The 17,787-nt window shown below is 39.0% G+C and overlaps 1 protein-coding gene across 2 annotated transcripts; it reads right to left on the bottom strand.

Annotated features, from left to right (window-relative positions):
• Nucleotides 1-1,159: 1,159 nt before the first annotated feature.
• On the bottom strand, nucleotides 1,160-15,303 carry ncaldb (neurocalcin delta b). Of its 2 annotated transcripts, none has more exons than XM_083925611.1 (4): nucleotides 15,133-15,303; nucleotides 4,646-5,079; nucleotides 2,748-2,853; nucleotides 1,160-2,264 (listed from the first exon to the last, which is right to left on the bottom strand). In XM_083925611.1, exons 2-4 carry the CDS (start codon nucleotides 5,021-5,023, stop codon nucleotides 2,170-2,172), a joined length of 579 nt encoding a protein of 192 aa, XP_083781737.1. In that variant the 5' UTR covers nucleotides 5,024-5,079; nucleotides 15,133-15,303; the 3' UTR covers nucleotides 1,160-2,169. The 2 variants fall into 2 exon arrangements, with proteins under 2 accessions (XP_083781737.1, XP_083781738.1); XM_083925612.1 differs by having other exon boundaries at nucleotides 4,646-5,076.
• Nucleotides 15,304-17,787: the final 2,484 nt, after the last annotated feature.

Here is a 17,787-nt window from a genome sequence, read left to right as displayed (position 1 = left end):
AATTTCCCATTTTGATTTAATTGAATAACCAAATGGACATCCTACACAGAACACATAATGCAAGTTAACAATACAAAATCTACAAAATGATACAGTGACAAAGTCTTTTGTTCGACAGGTACAACTGTACAGTATAAATGGATACAATACTGTTTTTTTTATTTTATTTAGTTCATCTATATTTGGCACTTGACCAGATGCTATTGAAGTGAAATGTGGAACTGACATACCTGCACCAACTTGAAATGTGTAGAAGCCCATTGAATTTATCACAACTATTTGATTTTTCCCAAAGTCATCATTTGTTGACCTGTGAAGAATCATTACTGCGTGTGTTTCCAGACAAGCAGGTACTGACGGGGAAACTCGGCAGAATGGAAGCAGTAAAGAGCCATCAGTAAACTCTGCAAACACAGTGAGGTTTGGTTGATGCTGCTGTTACCCGTTGTCAGAGCTTTGTTCTGTTAGTTGCTCGTTATTGTGCGTCATAGTCATGAAAAACAACCATAATCTCCATTGTCACAGTAGAACACAAATGGTTTTACTATTACAAATTTGGTGCACATTCAACAGATGTAAAGTCATATTTGCACAAAAGTTGAGATTTGCAGATATTGCTGTGCAACACGTACACCAAGACTGCTTACACATTGTTTACACACAGCACAGGAAAAACTCAATGACTGCCGATGTTTACTGGCTTCCTGCGAAATATGTCAGTGGAGGGGCGGCTGGAAGAAACTGAGATCTGTTGCTTTTTCTCTCTCTCAAAAAGGGAAAAAAAAGCTACATACACTAAACGTTCCTGTGGATATTCAAAGCTGAATGCAGAGAAATATGTGATCCTCTCCTTTTTAACATCTCTAGCATAAATATGAGTGAATATACTGTACAACTTTCTTTCATATCATATTCATCAAGTAAAATAAAATAAAATGTTTATCATCACATTCCAGTAATTTATATGTCAGAAATTTAAAGTGAATTTCTTCCATTGTAGCAAATCGCCACAAAGTGATCACAGAGTAAAAGAATATATAATTAATATTCTATATATTCATATAACATCTAACCTTTTTTTTTTTGCTTATACCGTTGTAAAAGAAAAAGAATCACAGCTCGGTTTATGTCAAGTTCATGTATTCATCAGTTAAATGAATGTAGGTGTGTGTGTGTGTGTGTGTGTGTGTGTGTGTGTGTGTGTGTGTGTGTGTGTGTGTGTGTGTGTGTGTGTGTGTCCGTGTGTGTGTGTGTGTGTGTGTGCGCATGTGTCAGAACTTGGCATAAAAAGTCACTTTCAAAATAACAGATGGTTGTAATCTGTAGTCAAAATATTCCCTTCATTTAGAAATCTGATCAGTTTTGGTTTGATGTAACATTCCTCCAAAATATACATTAAAAATCTACGTTAGAAACTAAACGTCTCAGATCTTCTGTCTACATGAGTCATGCCGTAAGCTGTGAACACGTGTCGTCCCAGACTCACATACTTCATTTCATACAGTGTTAACATGGAGCTAGATTGCAATACTTTGTGAAAGTCTGTCCGTCATCACTCAAGAATCCCCTTTAAACAAGGAAACATCATTTAAAAAATAAAATAAAAGAACAAATAAAAGAATAAAAAGAAACAGCGAACTTGGATTCGGCTCAATGTACCTCACACATCTGTTGGATTATCCTCACTGGCCGTCGTCTCAGACAGAGAAAGCACAACTGATTCAGTGTTTAATAAGTCTTTGATGGTATTCAGTCCTTTGACTTATATTTGTACCGTATAGGTTTTCTTTTGAACAGGCATATAGAGGCACATGTACAATACGTGCATGTGGGCGTCTGAGAGATCATATATGCAGCAGGCTGTGTGTGTGTATGTGTGTATGTGTGTATGTGTGTATGTGTGTATGTGTGTATGTGTATGTGTATGTGTATGTGTATATGTGTGTGTGTGTGTGTGTGTGTGTGTGTGTGTGTGTGTGTGTGTGTGTGTGTGTGTGTGTGTGTGTGTGTGTGTGTGTGTGTGTGTGTGTGTGTGTGTGTGTGTGTGTGTGTGTGTGTGTGCCCCTATAGCTCAAGTGAGGAAATGTCAATCTCGGGTTGGGTCAGCTGGAAGAGATTTTGAAAATGTGTTAAATGAATCAAATTGCGATGGGGAAAAAGTCCAGTTTTCTACTGCCCAGCACTGCTTGGATCGCACTGAAGCAGCCGGACGATGGAGGGGTCGTTCTTTGCTCCCTCAACAAACTCTTCAAGGGACAGTTTACCTGAGAGGGAGAGAGTGAGAGAGAGATGTATAAATTGTCTTGTTTATCACTTGCAGCAGATCTAAGCTGATCAAAAATAGATTAAATGAAAACAAAGTGCAGACATCTTCTCCAAGGCGATGTGCAACATTATAGTCAGTTATTTTATCAGGTGTCTTAAATAATATCTATTTTAAAAACAAAGTTTTAAGTAAAGTCATTTAAGGCGTGGCTTCAACTGGAACTTCTTAGAGCATCTACAGAACTTGACCAGTGGGACCGTCCATCTAATTGGACGGATTGTGATTATTTGGGCTCTTTCCAGTACAATCTTAGTGGTTTCCCATCATTAAAAGTGATGCTATATTTCAATAAATCATTCCATATTGTCCTCTGTGTAGTATAAATGAGATTGACAGTGCACTGAGTTCAGTATAGACGTTAAAGAAGCTACCGTCTGAGCAGAAAACACTGCAGCAAAGTGAAAGGCAGTCTAAGACTCACCATCTCGATTTGTGTCCATCTGCCTGAAGATCTTGTCTGTACGTTTCTCAGGTGTTGACTCGTCCTCGGGCATCTTCATTACGGAGGAAACCATCTTGTAAATTGCCTGAATACAGAGGAAAGAGAGGATGCAAATCATTAAGATAAGTATCAGTTAGGAAGCTTTTAACAGTTGTTTTGGTGAGTAAATAGTAGATATCTCAGCCAAAAGCTCCAACGATAAAGACGACTATAAAAAGTCGACAGTCTGATCACGTTTCATATCAGTGATTCCGACCAGAAGCACAACTGAAAAGTTGCATCAGCTGGATTGTTGCAAAATGCAGTGAAAAATATATAGGACCCATCCATCAACTTATCTCCTCTGTGAGGAAAAGAGATAAGGGATTACTTTATTTTACGTTTGGCTTTGGGGCCGGATTTGACTGTACAGAACCAAACAGGAAGTGTCTAAAAGATATACCTGCTGAGATATGTAAAAGCTGAAACTCTTATTATTTATTAATACTGTTGCAAACTGTTGTTTTTCACCCTGTCAAACCTTTCTATTAGACACTTTAACCTTAAAACATGTGAAATATTCGTCTCACTGATGAGGTCTTTGTCCATCTGTCCAAACAGCAATTAATCGGAGAAACTGTTTACATCTGTATCCACCACACAAACCACAGAGATGGTGATTAGGGCTGCAGGTATTAATAATGTCCATTATCAGTTCGTTAGTGTATAGATTTTTTTTTAATTACTTGATCAATCAAAGTCTGAACAGCAGCCACAGAATCTATAGTATTTAATTACATATAATGATAAGACATAAGCAGCTCCCAGCATTTGAAAAGCTGTAACCAAATGTTTGGTATTGGTCGTATATTCGTTAATTATAATGGATAACATCAACTGATTGGTTTATCAGGTAATTGGAAACAATAGAAAAGCACACATATGTTTTAAGTACAATTCTGATTATCTTAAGGCCATGTTATTGTTCTTCTGTTGCTTATTTGATAGTTGTATTGAGGAAGATAAGTCTACAAAAGAAAGTCAGGAAAACTTCAATTCAACAATCAGCAAAATATCTTCAGTAAAAATAATATTTCTCTTAAACTAAATCAATAAGTAGATTAAATTGACCGACAGACTTTAACTCAATTAATTACTACACTACAAAAATGTTATGCTACAGCTCTTTACAGCTGAGGATGTGTTGCTTTTCTGTGTTTTATAAATTGTAAGTTCAATATCATTAGGATTTGGACTATTGAGCAGACAAAACAAGGAACGTCCCTTTGGATTCTGGGTAATTGTGATGGACATACTCTAATACTGATGAGATGTAGCTCTATATTAAACAGATATCTAGCCAATGTGTGCGATGTGACAACATGTGTTAGGGATTGCTGGGGTGTGTGTGAGTGTGTTTGAACCATTTATCCAATAAGACGAGGAGCATATGTGAGACTATTTGACGTAAAGCAACACTGGGCCGCTCTCTGCTGGATGTAGTGCTGAGTCAATATGAGGATCAGAGGAGGACCGCTCCCTTCTAGAAATACACCACAGTCAAGTCTTATTTAGAGACGTCTGAGGGCCTGAGAGGAACTGCTGGTTTCTAAAATTACACAGCGGCTGGTTTTCCTACTGTGGGCAGTCAAATGGTGCAGAACGCAGAAGCAGATGGATATATGGTGTAGCAGCTGGTGTGGATGGCTAAGCAAAAATGTTGCTTCACTGCAGAAGTAGTTTTAGGGCCAGAGAACATGGCGTTAACATGATGGCACGCAATGACCACTGAAAGACTAGAAGGCTATATAAAGCTATAGAAGCAGAAAGTCTGAACCGTTGATAGAAAGAAGCATAGAGGGAAATAAAACCACTCTGGAACATGACAGTAAACCTACCGTTACAATCTCCAGCATCTCCGCCTTGCTAATGTATCCGTTGCCGTCCAGATCGTACATACTGAACGCCCACTTCAGCTTCTGGTCCAGTCGACCACGAGAGGTCACACTCAGGGCAATGATGAACTCCCTGAAGTCTATTGTACCGTCTCCATTGGCGTCAAACGTGCGGAAGACATGTTCAGCGAACTTGGAGGCGTCTCCGTAAGGGAAGAAGTTGGCGTAGATCTTCTTGAACTCCTCCATGGAGAGCGCGCCGCTGGGGCAGTCCCGCAAGAAACCCTTGTACCACTCCATGATCTCATGCTCAGTGAAGTCCGTGTTGTCCATCAGGTCCTGCATGACGTCGGGTCGGAGCTTGCTGTTCTGTTTGCCCATGGTCGCTGCTTCTGTTTAGGCTGTGGGTGATGTGAGGGCAGCGGCGATTTAGACTGCTGACAGTGAGGAAGAAAGAGAGAGAAAGGGGGATAGAAAAAGGATGTTAGAGATAATCTGAAATGAGCCTTATTGATACAAGACAAGGGAGGGACGTCTGTAGTGAATATACAGTCATTAATGCACTTTCACACTTTAAACATCTCTTGTAAAAAGGTAGCAGTTTTTGTTGTTAACAACTTTTACTTTTCTGAAAATACAATCTAATACAGTGACTCATAAGATACAAAAAACAGTTTAAACCTGCAATAATTGGCTTTTTGTCCACTTTGGGGCAGGGAACAAAATCACATAATCACTCATCATCAATATCCACTCTCCTCTCAGCTCTTTTTTGCCCTCTACCAGCTCCTGATGGAAATATTATAATCATATATAAGCTGCTAAAAACAAGGTTGGCCATCACCTAGCATCTACAGTGAATTGCAAGTGAGACGATAAGCTTCAGGATCTGCTGGGCTTACCAACGCTGCAAAATTATTTTCCGTGGTAAACCCTGTCGGAAGTTTTGGGATGTCAAAGTGCCCTAACATGAAGTGTACTGGAGATGTTAACATCACCGTCACGAGTGTTTCCGGGTCCTGAGACGCCAGCTTCACTGGCACTTATTAAACTTTAGTTAACTTTTTCATTTTCTTTTGTTGCCGTTTCTTGTGAAAATGCAAATACATTTTATCATAGAGACGATGACAGTACACCAGATACAAGAAAAGCAGGGAGATAAATTTGAGTATGCGGTCTTGTGCAGATGCACAGCCAGAATCAGTCTTCCATGCACCTGCAACAGAAGACCACTGAATGTTGTAATGGTGCGCAACCCCAACAGATGCACAACTACACCCACACTTACAGTGTAGCACACACACACTGTTGATAACCCCAATACATGCCAATGTATCTGTGCGTGCATCTGCAGATGTGCTTTCCATTTCCTGCAGGAACTACGATGCTGAAGCGTCAACACACACACACACACACACACACACACACACATCCTCTGTATTAAAAGTCGAGATGAGTTTAACGAGCTAGTTGGGTTTTGATGAGGCTTTTGAAATAAAAACTTTAGTAAAAGATTTAAACCTTAAGTACAATTTGACTTGTTTTATGCATAATAAACATACATATTTGGTGTTAAATATAAAATCACACTCCACTGTAACAAATGAGTCATTGCAGAAAGTAAGCAGGGAGCCTTAACACTCAACAGAAGACGCAGGTTAACAATTTAACCCTGCAGCTAATGTGCTTAGCACTTTCTCCTGTAACACTGCTAACTGCTGCTGAGCTCTCTTCAGGCTAAAGAGCAGAGGGAGCTGTTCTAAGCTTAGCCGAGGATAATCAAAGATAAAATCCGAAATGTCAAGTCAGGGCAAAGCAAATTACTGTACACGTATCGTGTTCCAGGAAGGGAAATAATGATCTGTCACCTCTGTGTTTTTTATGTCGATGTTTGTAGCTTCTGTATGAAAGGGAGAAATAGTTCATAAAACCTAAAGAAACATACTTAAATTTGGCTGCCTATTACTGTATGCAAATATTGATCACTTCCACTTGACTTCTCGTCAGGTGGCTCTTTCAGCTGATACACTAATAAATCCAAACTGATTAAAAAGAGCTGCCGTCATGTTCACTTCCCTGGAAAGTGGGTGCTTGAGTGGGAATACGCTCCTCGTGCCAATAACAAAGACCTTAGTGTTAATGAAAAGTGCTGCTTCAATGATAAACTCAACAGGAAGAAGGGGGTCTTCAAACTATTTGAATTAGCAATTTTGGCATTTTAAGTGAAAATGTATGACTGTGGAGATTTGTGTGGTTGTATTTTGAATTAGCTAGAATGCATTTTCATTAGTTTTACTGCTAACTGTTAACCGCTAATTCAGGGACTCGCTCTTCTTGTCCATTTATTTCACACTAGCATGTTCCATAAACAGCCAGCTATAATCCTTTAATTAACTCACAGTAAACAATGGGCTCTAGCAATGTGGCAGCCACCTATAATGAGTTCCCTGCTGTTCCCAACAACTCACCTCAATGCCAGTGTGAAAAGGAGATTAACACCTGTTTACACACTCATCACTCCGGGAACAAAACACGGCAGCAGCTACACAGCGGGGTCCAATGTGAACTGCTCGTATACAGACTGGAAGGGTGTCTGCCTTTAAATTAGACAGAAGCAAACAGTCTAGACCGGAGACGAACAACATTAAAACCGAAGCCATCAGCTCATGAGCTAGTTGGTAAACATGTTGATCAATCGATAAAAAGTTTAAGTCATTTTTCAAGCAAAAGTACCAAATATTTGATGGTTCCAGTTTCTTAAATATGAGAATTTGCAGCTTTTCTTAGTTTATCATGACATAAATTGAAAACTTTGTGTTCGGGACTGGTAATACAAAACATAAAATGATATCACTGTGTGCTCTAGGTTATTGTGATCACTGTTTTCTGATGTTTTATAAACCAAACGATTGATTGAGAGGATAATTCACAGTTTAGTTAATAATGAAAATAGTCATTAGTAGCAAAATATTCCCAACATCTGCACTTAAACATGGTGCACCCCACACAGGTGTTTTTAATTATTCTGCCTCATTAGATCTCTTCTCCAGACATTTTGACTCGCTGTAGCCAGAGAAGCACAAGGTTTATAAAATTATATTAATTGGGTTCCATTCAAGTGTCCCAGTGAATCAATCCAGTGAGCCGACATGCACAATACAAGAACCCTGAAGCACTTCAGAGGACTGTGTCATTATTATATCATATGTCTGCTGTAAAAAGAGGTATTTTTCAACCCGAGCAGAGGTCAGGAAATATGTCTTTCTCTGGGAAGAAGATTGTTTATTATCCATAATGGTTTCATTCAAAAAACATTTCTTCGGGCTGTAAATGTACGTATTACTGTTCCTGTTTCAGACCAAGCCAAAACAACCTGCCACTAAAACAGCTCAGCAGCAACTGAATTTGTTAATTAGATTTGACATATGGCCATGCGAGAAGCTGTTATGTCGCCGCAGCGCACAAAATAAACAAAACAACAGTTTGTTACTTTAAAATTACACAAGGAAAGTTGCATTTGCACTTTACTGTATTCAATTTCAACTTTATTGTCCCAGAGGGGAAAGTTGTCTGAACATAAAATGCAATGAAACACTTAAAACATGATAAAAATGCATACTAAGCTAAAGTCTTTCACATGAAATCACAAAATACAGTGAATCTAACTCAAAACCAGTTCAGTTCAGCACACGCACACACGCACACACGCCATCCTTACTTCCTCTATTCATTTCATTCATACACTCATTCTTTGCTTTTTGCGGTGACCAGGGCCTCACACTCTGCAATCTGCATTTTAATTTTTTAATGGATTGTGGAGAGTTCCTGTGATTATTGAGGCTGCGTTGTCATGACTACTGGCCGTACAATCGCTCTTGCTTTTGGCAGGGAGTTGTCGAAAAAACAAACACATTTCTCTTTACATGCCGTCTTTGTTCTCATTAGCATTTAATTACACTTTCTGTGCAGACTGACGGCTTGTCTAATTGTTTGCTTTCAGCTACGGCTCTAATCACACAAACAGAGCCGACTAAAATGTTTCTGTCCCCATTACTCTGCATGAGCGAGGGAAGGTTAATTAGTGTTGCTCTAACTGGCTTTACAACAACAAATTATAATGCCCATTTTTCCCTTTCATGGATAAATTGATTAATTCCGACTGAAAACAATTAATTGCGGCTCTATTGTGTGTTATGAATGGATCTGTGTCTCATACTGGATACTCTATCGTCACTACACGTCAACTATTTTACTCATTTTAAAAACGGTGGGCTTGTTTTTACACGGCTGGGCCGGGTGTAGTTTCTGTGTGGAGTTTGCATGTCACTCCCTGTGGGTTTCCGTTTCCTCCCGCAGTCCACAGACATGCAGGTATTGCTGCATGTTTACAGTATGCATCAAGCGTAAGTCGTTTTGTGTCTCCTAAATTAATGTAATTTACTGACTGCGCCCCAATCCAGACTCTCTCTCTCCTGGCTGAGGGTTTCTGTATTTTAAAAGACGAAATGACGGGATGAGAGCTCAGACCTCAACTGAACATCCCTTTAACCAGCCACCCCTAACAACTCAGCTATTTCTGTTTCTCAGAGATCACTGCCAAAAATTAACTGTTAAGACTCTTACCTGCTGCTGCAGGCGGACCTTTGATGGTACCGTTACATAACCGAGGCTTTGAGAGGTGGACAGGTGGACATGTCACATGGTGGAGGCAAGTCTTTACCTCTACCAACTCATAGGGTCAAGTGAGTGAACACCAGGCTTTTGTTTAACCTTGTGAGTGTGCCTGACAGGCCTGAGATAGAGCCGGTGACCGCAGCATGTGCTGGTTTAATCCAGCAGAGAACAGGCTTTCAGTTTCTAATAACATCGACAGGACACACATGTTGATCAGTGTTAGAGACGTTTAACAGAGATCAACCTGCTGGGCCGTTTGAGACAGATTAAACTCTGAAAACCAACAACAACAGTGCTGCATCATATTGAAATACAGACGGTATCGTGACACATCGTCAGTGGCACCAACTAGAGAGCAGAGAGAAGCTTCTAGGAATCACAATATGAGATTTAAATATCACGATTATTGAGCAAATATCACAGTGTCACGGTTTTTAACAATTATTAATCAGGGAATGTATTAATTATTATTATAGAACTTTTTTTCAATACCTTAGTTTGGGTATTATAAACATGATGCTTTAATTTTTCTTGGAGTAATGGCATATGGTTAATTGCTCAAGAAATCAGAGAACTGGGCCTGAAAAAATTGTATTTGTTGGAAATCTTTCCTGATCTAGATGAATTTGAAATAGAGCTGAAACTATGAGTCTGACAACTGACAGAAAAACGTATTTAGAAACTACTTGATTAACCGTAATACGAATAAGTCAACTGTAAACTGTAATGATTTTATGGACTAATAACAAATGCATCGATCATAAAATAATCCAAAGATAAATCGATTATGAAAATAACAGCTGTAAGTCTGACCACATATAAGCTGCCAACCCTCAGTGCTTGACACTTTTCTATATTTAATGCTACAGAAAATGACCTGAGTGTTTGATTTTAAAGAGAACAAAATCCCACATGACTGTCTGTGCATATATACTTCTGTACTGCAGCAACTGCACGGCTGACTCATTCTTGCTGCTCGAATCAAAGACCCTCGACACGGCATTCATCCGAGAACATCTTGTTGCCCACTTACGTAACAGGCAGACGTCTCCATTTATATCCTGCAGGTAAATCTTAACCCAAAGGTCCCACAGATAATCCAAGAACAGAGAAAGCTCACGAAAGCTGGAAGGGGGAGGCCAACGGAGAGGATCCAATCACAGATAGTGAGTTTATGAATGATACATTCATAATGCAACTTGATCCGTTTGTTATCAGGCTGCAAAGCTGAGGCCAGTCATTCTCAACCTAACAGGCAAGCAACTATTAGACCTGCCAGGTCTGCAATCTGATCTTCACCCACAGCTCAAAATGAAATAACTATGCTTCATCTCAGTCACGATAAGAGAAAATTATTTATTGCTAATTAAATTAATCGTTAGTTGCAGCCCTTTTAAAGAAAAAGACAGCTTTACCCACCTCAGGTTATACGGGTTCAGCAGAGGACAAAACCTGAGGTTTCTGGTAACCCCACATAGAGAAGCATCATTTTAGAGGACTGCAGCATCACAGCCACTCTCTTTCTTCTCTGCTATTTAAGCGAGTAATTTATCAGTAATCCTGTTTTGCTGCTAATCTGTTTTTGCAAGAGCTCAGGGTTGTGTATTTGAATAACACACTTAACACAGCATGTTTACAGCAACACAAAAGGAAACATGAGAAGCTGAAGTCAGTGAAAAATGACAAACAATTAATTAACTTTCCAACTTGTAGCCGATTTCTTCTTTTTTTCTTCTTAAATTGATGCACAACAGGTGATGAAAATATTTATTTATTACTTTTATAACACAGTATCCATGCCTTCCCACAGTTAAGTGTGTAAATGTATAAAGATGTTACCTGTTAGGTGAAGAACATTCTCATTTTCCTTTCAGTTAGATAGCTCTTTCTTTACACAGAAAAACAATGGTGGTTGACGTTAAAAAGTGACTGTGGACTCTGCCGGGGATCAGTGCAATTAAAGTGCAGTTGAGTGCAGGGTAGAATGACAAAAACTGACATGGTAGCGAACTTTCTACTACCACTAGTGATATCCTACAGCACTTCAAAGACTCAGCTTAAGAGACCGCTCTTAAATTTTATCGACCGCCCCATGTGAGCAACTGACGACTCCACCTGCCTAAGTGTGTTAGCCATTAGTACCCTCATAACACTGGCATGTTTGAACTACGAGCTGACAGGCTTGTTCTCAATATGTATAAAGATCTAAAAACAATGCTCTGCAGCTCTCCTCAACCACTCGACACACCGTACACATCTCTGTAAAAAGCTTCTGGTTAAAGCTCATTTGTGATCACATCATGTCTAATCAGCAGCACACGGCTGCAGCACGGCATAGCTTTGTGAGCGCCGGTGCTCACGTTACAAGTATCATCACGAGCGCTGTTCAGTGTAGCATGCTTCAGTGGCTCCTTGAATATCTGACTGCAACTCTATCTCCCGAGTGTAAGGTCAAAGCTGGTCGACGGTTGGTCCAACCTGTATCAGAGTCTGTCTGGGGGAAACCAACGTCTTCAGCAGTTACAACTGAGACAAAAAGTATAAGTAAAAAGCCTTAGAAAGAAAGTGAGATAAAAGAAAAGGACTGTGCACAACTAAAAGTGAAAGTAATCTTGCTGATCTCTATGTTTGTAATGAATCAATCTTTTCAACCTTTTTTAGCCAATCTTTCTCTGCTTTCAGCGTTTCCAATGTAAGGATTTACTCACACGTGCATGAATGTGTGAATGTGGTGTGTACTGTAAAGCGCTTTAAGTGGCCTGAAGACTAGAAAAGGCTTTGTATAAATGCATTTAGGCCATTTGCCATGAATATATTTGGGTTTTTGGACTAACCAAAAAATCTAAATGTCACCATAGATCCCCAGATTCCTTCACACGAGTGCAAACATAAGAGTTTCACATCAAACTTCAAGGCTGAGGGTCAAATTACTCATAAAACATAAACTTGAGCTTCAGCAGCTAAAAATAGCCACAACATCCTCTTACCATTAATATTTGTGTTTTTCACAACACCACCTTCATTCCTGCCTCTTTCTGTTATTTCAATAATGTGGAATGTAAATATCTGTAAATGCGCCAACACAACTGTTGATACGACTCAAATATCGGTTTTTGGGTTACGCTTTTATGCACATTTGATTGTTTGTTTTACAGCAGTCTTCATATGTGATTACAGGAATTACAACATGTTTTTTAAATACTGAATTTTTGCTCTGTTATTCCTCAAACAGTTTCTTTATGTCTCTAAATCCCATCCATCCTGCCTCTGAGAAAACCTGAGGCAGCAACTTCATCATAATGCAGCACACATGAGCGCCCATTGTCAGCCGGAGAGCTTTGTGTGTCAAGGCGCTGCAGAAAACCACAATCATGACAGAGAAGCCATTATGAGCAGGGGAATGAGAACGTGATGGAAAAAAAACCCCAAAGTGTTACTGACAACAACTGCAAGAAGGCAGGCGGAGCTGCAACGGAATCAGGATCGGACAAACACACACAAACACACAAACACACACTCGCAGCAAATTGTCACTGATTACACGAGGAGAGTTGCTGTTTACTTTGCACTGAAGATCTAAACGTGCCTCTCTCTGAAGCAGCCTGTTGTAAAGACAGAGTCTACACAGATGGAAATGTCAATCTGTCTGATGACTAAACAACTCCCCTCCTCTCTCTGCCAGTGATATCTGCAGCACAGCACGTGTGAAATGCGGCTTTCTATCCAAAATATTAACTGTGTGACAGGCCAGAATCTCTGTCTTTATCTCAGCATTTGAAGCTCTATCTTCCTCCTTGAGTTTAATCTTCCGTGCTTTCTCCCAATCACTTTCCCCGCCCGCTTCCTCAAAAAGAAAAAAAAGGTCTAATTCAATTCAAAAGAGCAACGAATGCTTCCCAGACGAGCATAACTACAGAGGACGCTGTTGGCCAATGTGGTCAGTCTGGCCCAAAACAAACCCACGCAGACGAAAATAGAGCATCTGTTCAAATTTAGCATTCGTTTGTAAGAGTTCAGCATCTTGGAATGTTTGGGGGGATGCTTTGACACCAAGGGGGCTATTATCTCGACTCCACCCTTGTGTCAGCAGCACCTCGGCAGGTTTTTTAAACGTTGGCTGCCTTGAGGTGAGAGGAGAAATTCACTAAAAACATGAAACGTTTGGAAGCTTCAAAAACAGAAATAGTCTGAGTGTCAGTAGTAGTTTTCTCCGTTCTCTTTTTGAGTTAACCCCTTTCCTCACATTTCCTGGATCTTTTTTTCCATTTTCAATGCATTTTAACGTTTAATTTTCTCCTTCTACTGTCCAGACATGTCTTTCCCCATCATCGCCCGCTCCGATCACTTCACAGGGACTGCCAGAGGAAATTCAGCCATGTAAGGTTGCATCCCACATCAAATCCAAAGTAACCAGTCGTATTTAATTACTACAAGCCACCAGCCAAGAAAAAAAAGCTAAATAAGAACGTCTTATTTCTACAAGCCACTTTCTGAGGCAGTAATCTTGTCTTCAGTCTTCAGTGTTAAATTAAATTACGCTTTACTTCAGCGGCATTAATGTCTAATGGAAACCCGAAACCAATATGGTGCACTGATAAAGCAATTTAAAGTAGGGTTCCAACTAATGACTATATTCATAATTGAATGTGAGCGGTTTTCTGGTTTAATCATTTAGTTTATTATACTGTAAGATAAAAAATGTGTAGTCTTTAGATTTGGGACTGTTGTCAAATAGAGTAGTAGTTTTAAGACCTCACAATGGCTGATGGACATTTTATTTCTTCTTTGACGTTTCAAAGGTTAAACAAAAATTAGATTTACAGAAAATACAGGAATACATTATTTATAAGTGCTCTAGTTAAAAATATGTTTGAGATGTAAACCGTGTCATTATATATATCATGTTCCTCTTGTTCTGTTGTTGTAGTATGATCAATTTAAAGACCTCACCTTGTACTCAGGGAAATATAAACCTTTTAAACCTATTTTCTTACATAAACAGACTGTGAAAGACAAAGAAACACAGGAGACCTACTAATCCTCACATTTAACAAGCTCAAACCTGCACAAGTTTGACTCTTTTAGCTTGAGAAATTACTTTAATAACACATTATAACAATCACTATCAACTATTTGTTTATGTCCATCTATCTGACACTTTGACTTATTTGACCGTCACTTGAATTCTTCATTTTAAAACATGTAAATGAAGCCCTGAAGCTCTCAAGATTGTCAGCTCATTCAAGTGAAAGACATCTCAGGGCTACAACACAGTCCCTGACTGCAGGACCTCTAGCAAAGGCATTCATTCACAGTGAAACAAACATTTTTACCAATAGTGCTCCCTGCTCTCCCCTTGCTTTAATCCACTCACTGACTGATGTGTATTTGCTGAAACGAGATACCCTGCCTCCTCACTCACTCAGCCCTGTGTGGTGGCAGCCAGGACTGCTTTTTTTCCACTTCCTGTCCTCACTCATTCGACAAATTAAATGTGGAGAAGGACATGAAGCATCTCTCTCCTCTGTTGGTGCATGGACAGAAGAAGAAGAAGAAGACGAAGCAGCCTCATCCGATTAGAAAAGTAGGTAAAGCTTTATCCGCTGCAGGCATCTCGTAAAGCTGCATGCACTGCAAAGTTATGTTCGTAAATGTGTAACTAATTATTCCCGTTACACCACTTCACCCAGATAAAATCTGCAAAGTTACAGCTCCAACCCTTTCTCACCTGAGAGTAAACAAAAGAAAAAAGAAAAGAAAGAAAGTAACAGGAAGCGGTCAAACTGCCAGGGAGGGACACATTAGCGACAACTTACCTCGCTTTGAAGTTGCTGTGGAGGAGGTGGGCCGGTTAAAAGTGTCTCTAATAGTCCATGAGGTCGCGGTGGAAAAGTTTCGGAGAGAACACGGAGGGCAACAGGTTGCAGGAGCCGCTCAGGAGCTGTGTTTTCCCCGCTGCTCTCAGTCCAAACTCTCCCAGTCTTGTTCCGAGGTTCACACTCTGCACAGCCCTGCAGCCTCGCACCGTGACGTCAAAGACTGCTCGTCACGTGGTGCGCTCGGCGGCCAATAGGAAGCCGCGTTGTCCTGGCAACAACAACCCCCGGCACCTGGACCGGCGATTAACCAGCATGTAAATAAAACCACAGAAGTTTATTTTCTGACTAATAAATCAATTAAAACACGGTTATTATAATATGGACAGAGTAGTAAAGATGTTATTATGAAAATCCAGTATTTTGTTATTTTTTTTATTTTATTCGGTAAATATTTTACTCACAAGCAAACATGTTCAGCCTCCAAAACAACCTTTCCTCATTTTTTAATTGAATTAAACTCACTTTATAAATCCCTATAGCCTGAGTCAAAACAAAATGAATACAACTTTTTTAGACAGCTATAAAATACATTTGATGTACCCCCTGTCATTTAATAAAAATGTATGATAACAGAGATTATTACATGCATCTATGTATTGACATAACAATGTTTATTTATTTATTTTTTTATTTTATATGAGAGCCTAGCTGTATTTATTTTTTCTATTCATTGTTTTTTGGAATGTGAAAACGCTCTCATCTGTTGTGTTATATGTTAGTGTTTTTTTTTGCTTTGTGTATAAATTGAATATTTAAATAAATAAATACATTTTAAAAATATGAACAGAGTAGTGAAGTTAGTGTGCTTTACAATATTTTCTAAATGTATTTATTTATTTTTATTTCAAACAACGTACAAAAGTATACACATAAAATAAAACAGAATACAAGACACAAAAGTAGTTCACTATGAAAAAAAGGAAAGAGCAAGAATAAACATTGTACATAGTTTTGTCTATTTATTGTATAATTCTCTCTGTATACTGTATACTCCTGTATTTATGTTATATCTCTTCATAGCTTTGATTTAATTGTGACATTGTAGGCTTCCTTTGCTTTGTTTACCCTCTTTTTGATAAATAACATGTTATCTTTTCTTTTTGTATCTATTTTTTCTTTATATTTGACAAAAATGTTCTTTACTGCACTAGCTTTTTCCTGCTTTTTTACTTGCTCACTCACAGTCATCTCACAGTCTTCCTCAGACGATCTAGTTTACTTGTGTAATTATTTTGGTAGAAATAGTGTATCGGGTTAGACGTTGCGACACTTGTTGCTGATAAGAAAAAACAAATAACCCCCCTTAAAGCAGCACTTTAAATATGTCTTAAGCAAAAGCTGATGATTTGATAGCTGTGCAGCTGTGCAGTGCATGTGTCTCAGGTTTCCCCTGCCCAAATTCTTGTCTTTGATAATGAAGTTATTCTAAGTCTAATTCAAATCTAATTTAATGCAAATGCATTTTCCAAACAGTTTTGCATGCATGGCGTATTTTATCTGCTTTGCTGTTTTTACCCTAATGAGGGCTGTTTGAAACCTAGTGCAGGGATTCAAATGATACAGATAAAAAGTTGCAGACTTGTTTTTTTCCTTTGCATTCTTATATTACCTCTTGTTGATATGTTCTGTTGGAGTGACAACATATAGAGCTTATTTATTTCTGAGTATTGCATGATAATGATGAGAGAGATTATTGTGATGATAACCACCATGCATTTGCTGTGGCCAGGTACAGGTGTTCCCTAGCACATTGGGAGCCACGCTTTGCCTAAGATGATTAGTGGAAGTCAAAGCCACAGGGCTTATTCAGCCGATGTCCCAGGGAGCATTTTCTTAATGGCCTTATGAAGTACACTGAGAACCTGCCTGCTGAGTCATCAAACTCATGTGAGGTCAGGTGACGGATGTATTATTTGCTGCGTTCAAAAACAGAGAAGTTATAAATGTCTGAAAATAAAATCAGGACACCTGCATGCAAACGTCATCTTAGCTAATGTGAGATTAAATAATTTAACTTCTCTGCAATGTTGCAAAAGTCTCTATTAGCGGCTAACGGTGTTAACATACAGTAGCTATAAAAGAAATGTATATAGAAGTCATATTTCAGCAGGGCCGGACCAGTGCCCCTTGAAAGTTTGGTGGTAAATTAGGTTTAATGAACTGAGATGCATGTAATAATCCAACAATTTGACGAATCAATCACACCATAATAAGTAGAAGAGATGGAGGTAACCCCAGTTGGGTACGTGGGGTCATGTTATGCCTATATTATAGAGTAGAGTAGAGATACGTAAAACATCACTGTACAGAGAGTATCATGCAATCTTTGATTATGAAACCTTAGATTTACAAATGCTGGTTTGTCTGTAAATTCATTTTCACATATTTCTGTCTCATTTACGCCAAATGTATGTGTTATGTTATGTTAGCCTACATTGTTGTAATTAAATGCACAACTAGAGAACTTGCAGGTTTTAAACAATAAATGAAATATACAAAAAACAAATACAAAAGCTTATGAAAGGTTGATAATCAATTTTTGGGCTCTGACGCCTGAACCAATGCAGTTTCAGGGTGAGTGATTCATTATCA

Source organism: Echiichthys vipera, assembly GCF_963691815.1.
Source record: "Echiichthys vipera genome assembly, chromosome: 13".
In the NCBI taxonomy this organism is placed as follows: domain Eukaryota; kingdom Metazoa; phylum Chordata; class Actinopteri; order Perciformes; family Trachinidae; genus Echiichthys; species Echiichthys vipera.
Note: the sequence above shows the minus strand (reverse complement) of the source record. Positions and strands in the feature narration are given on the sequence as shown.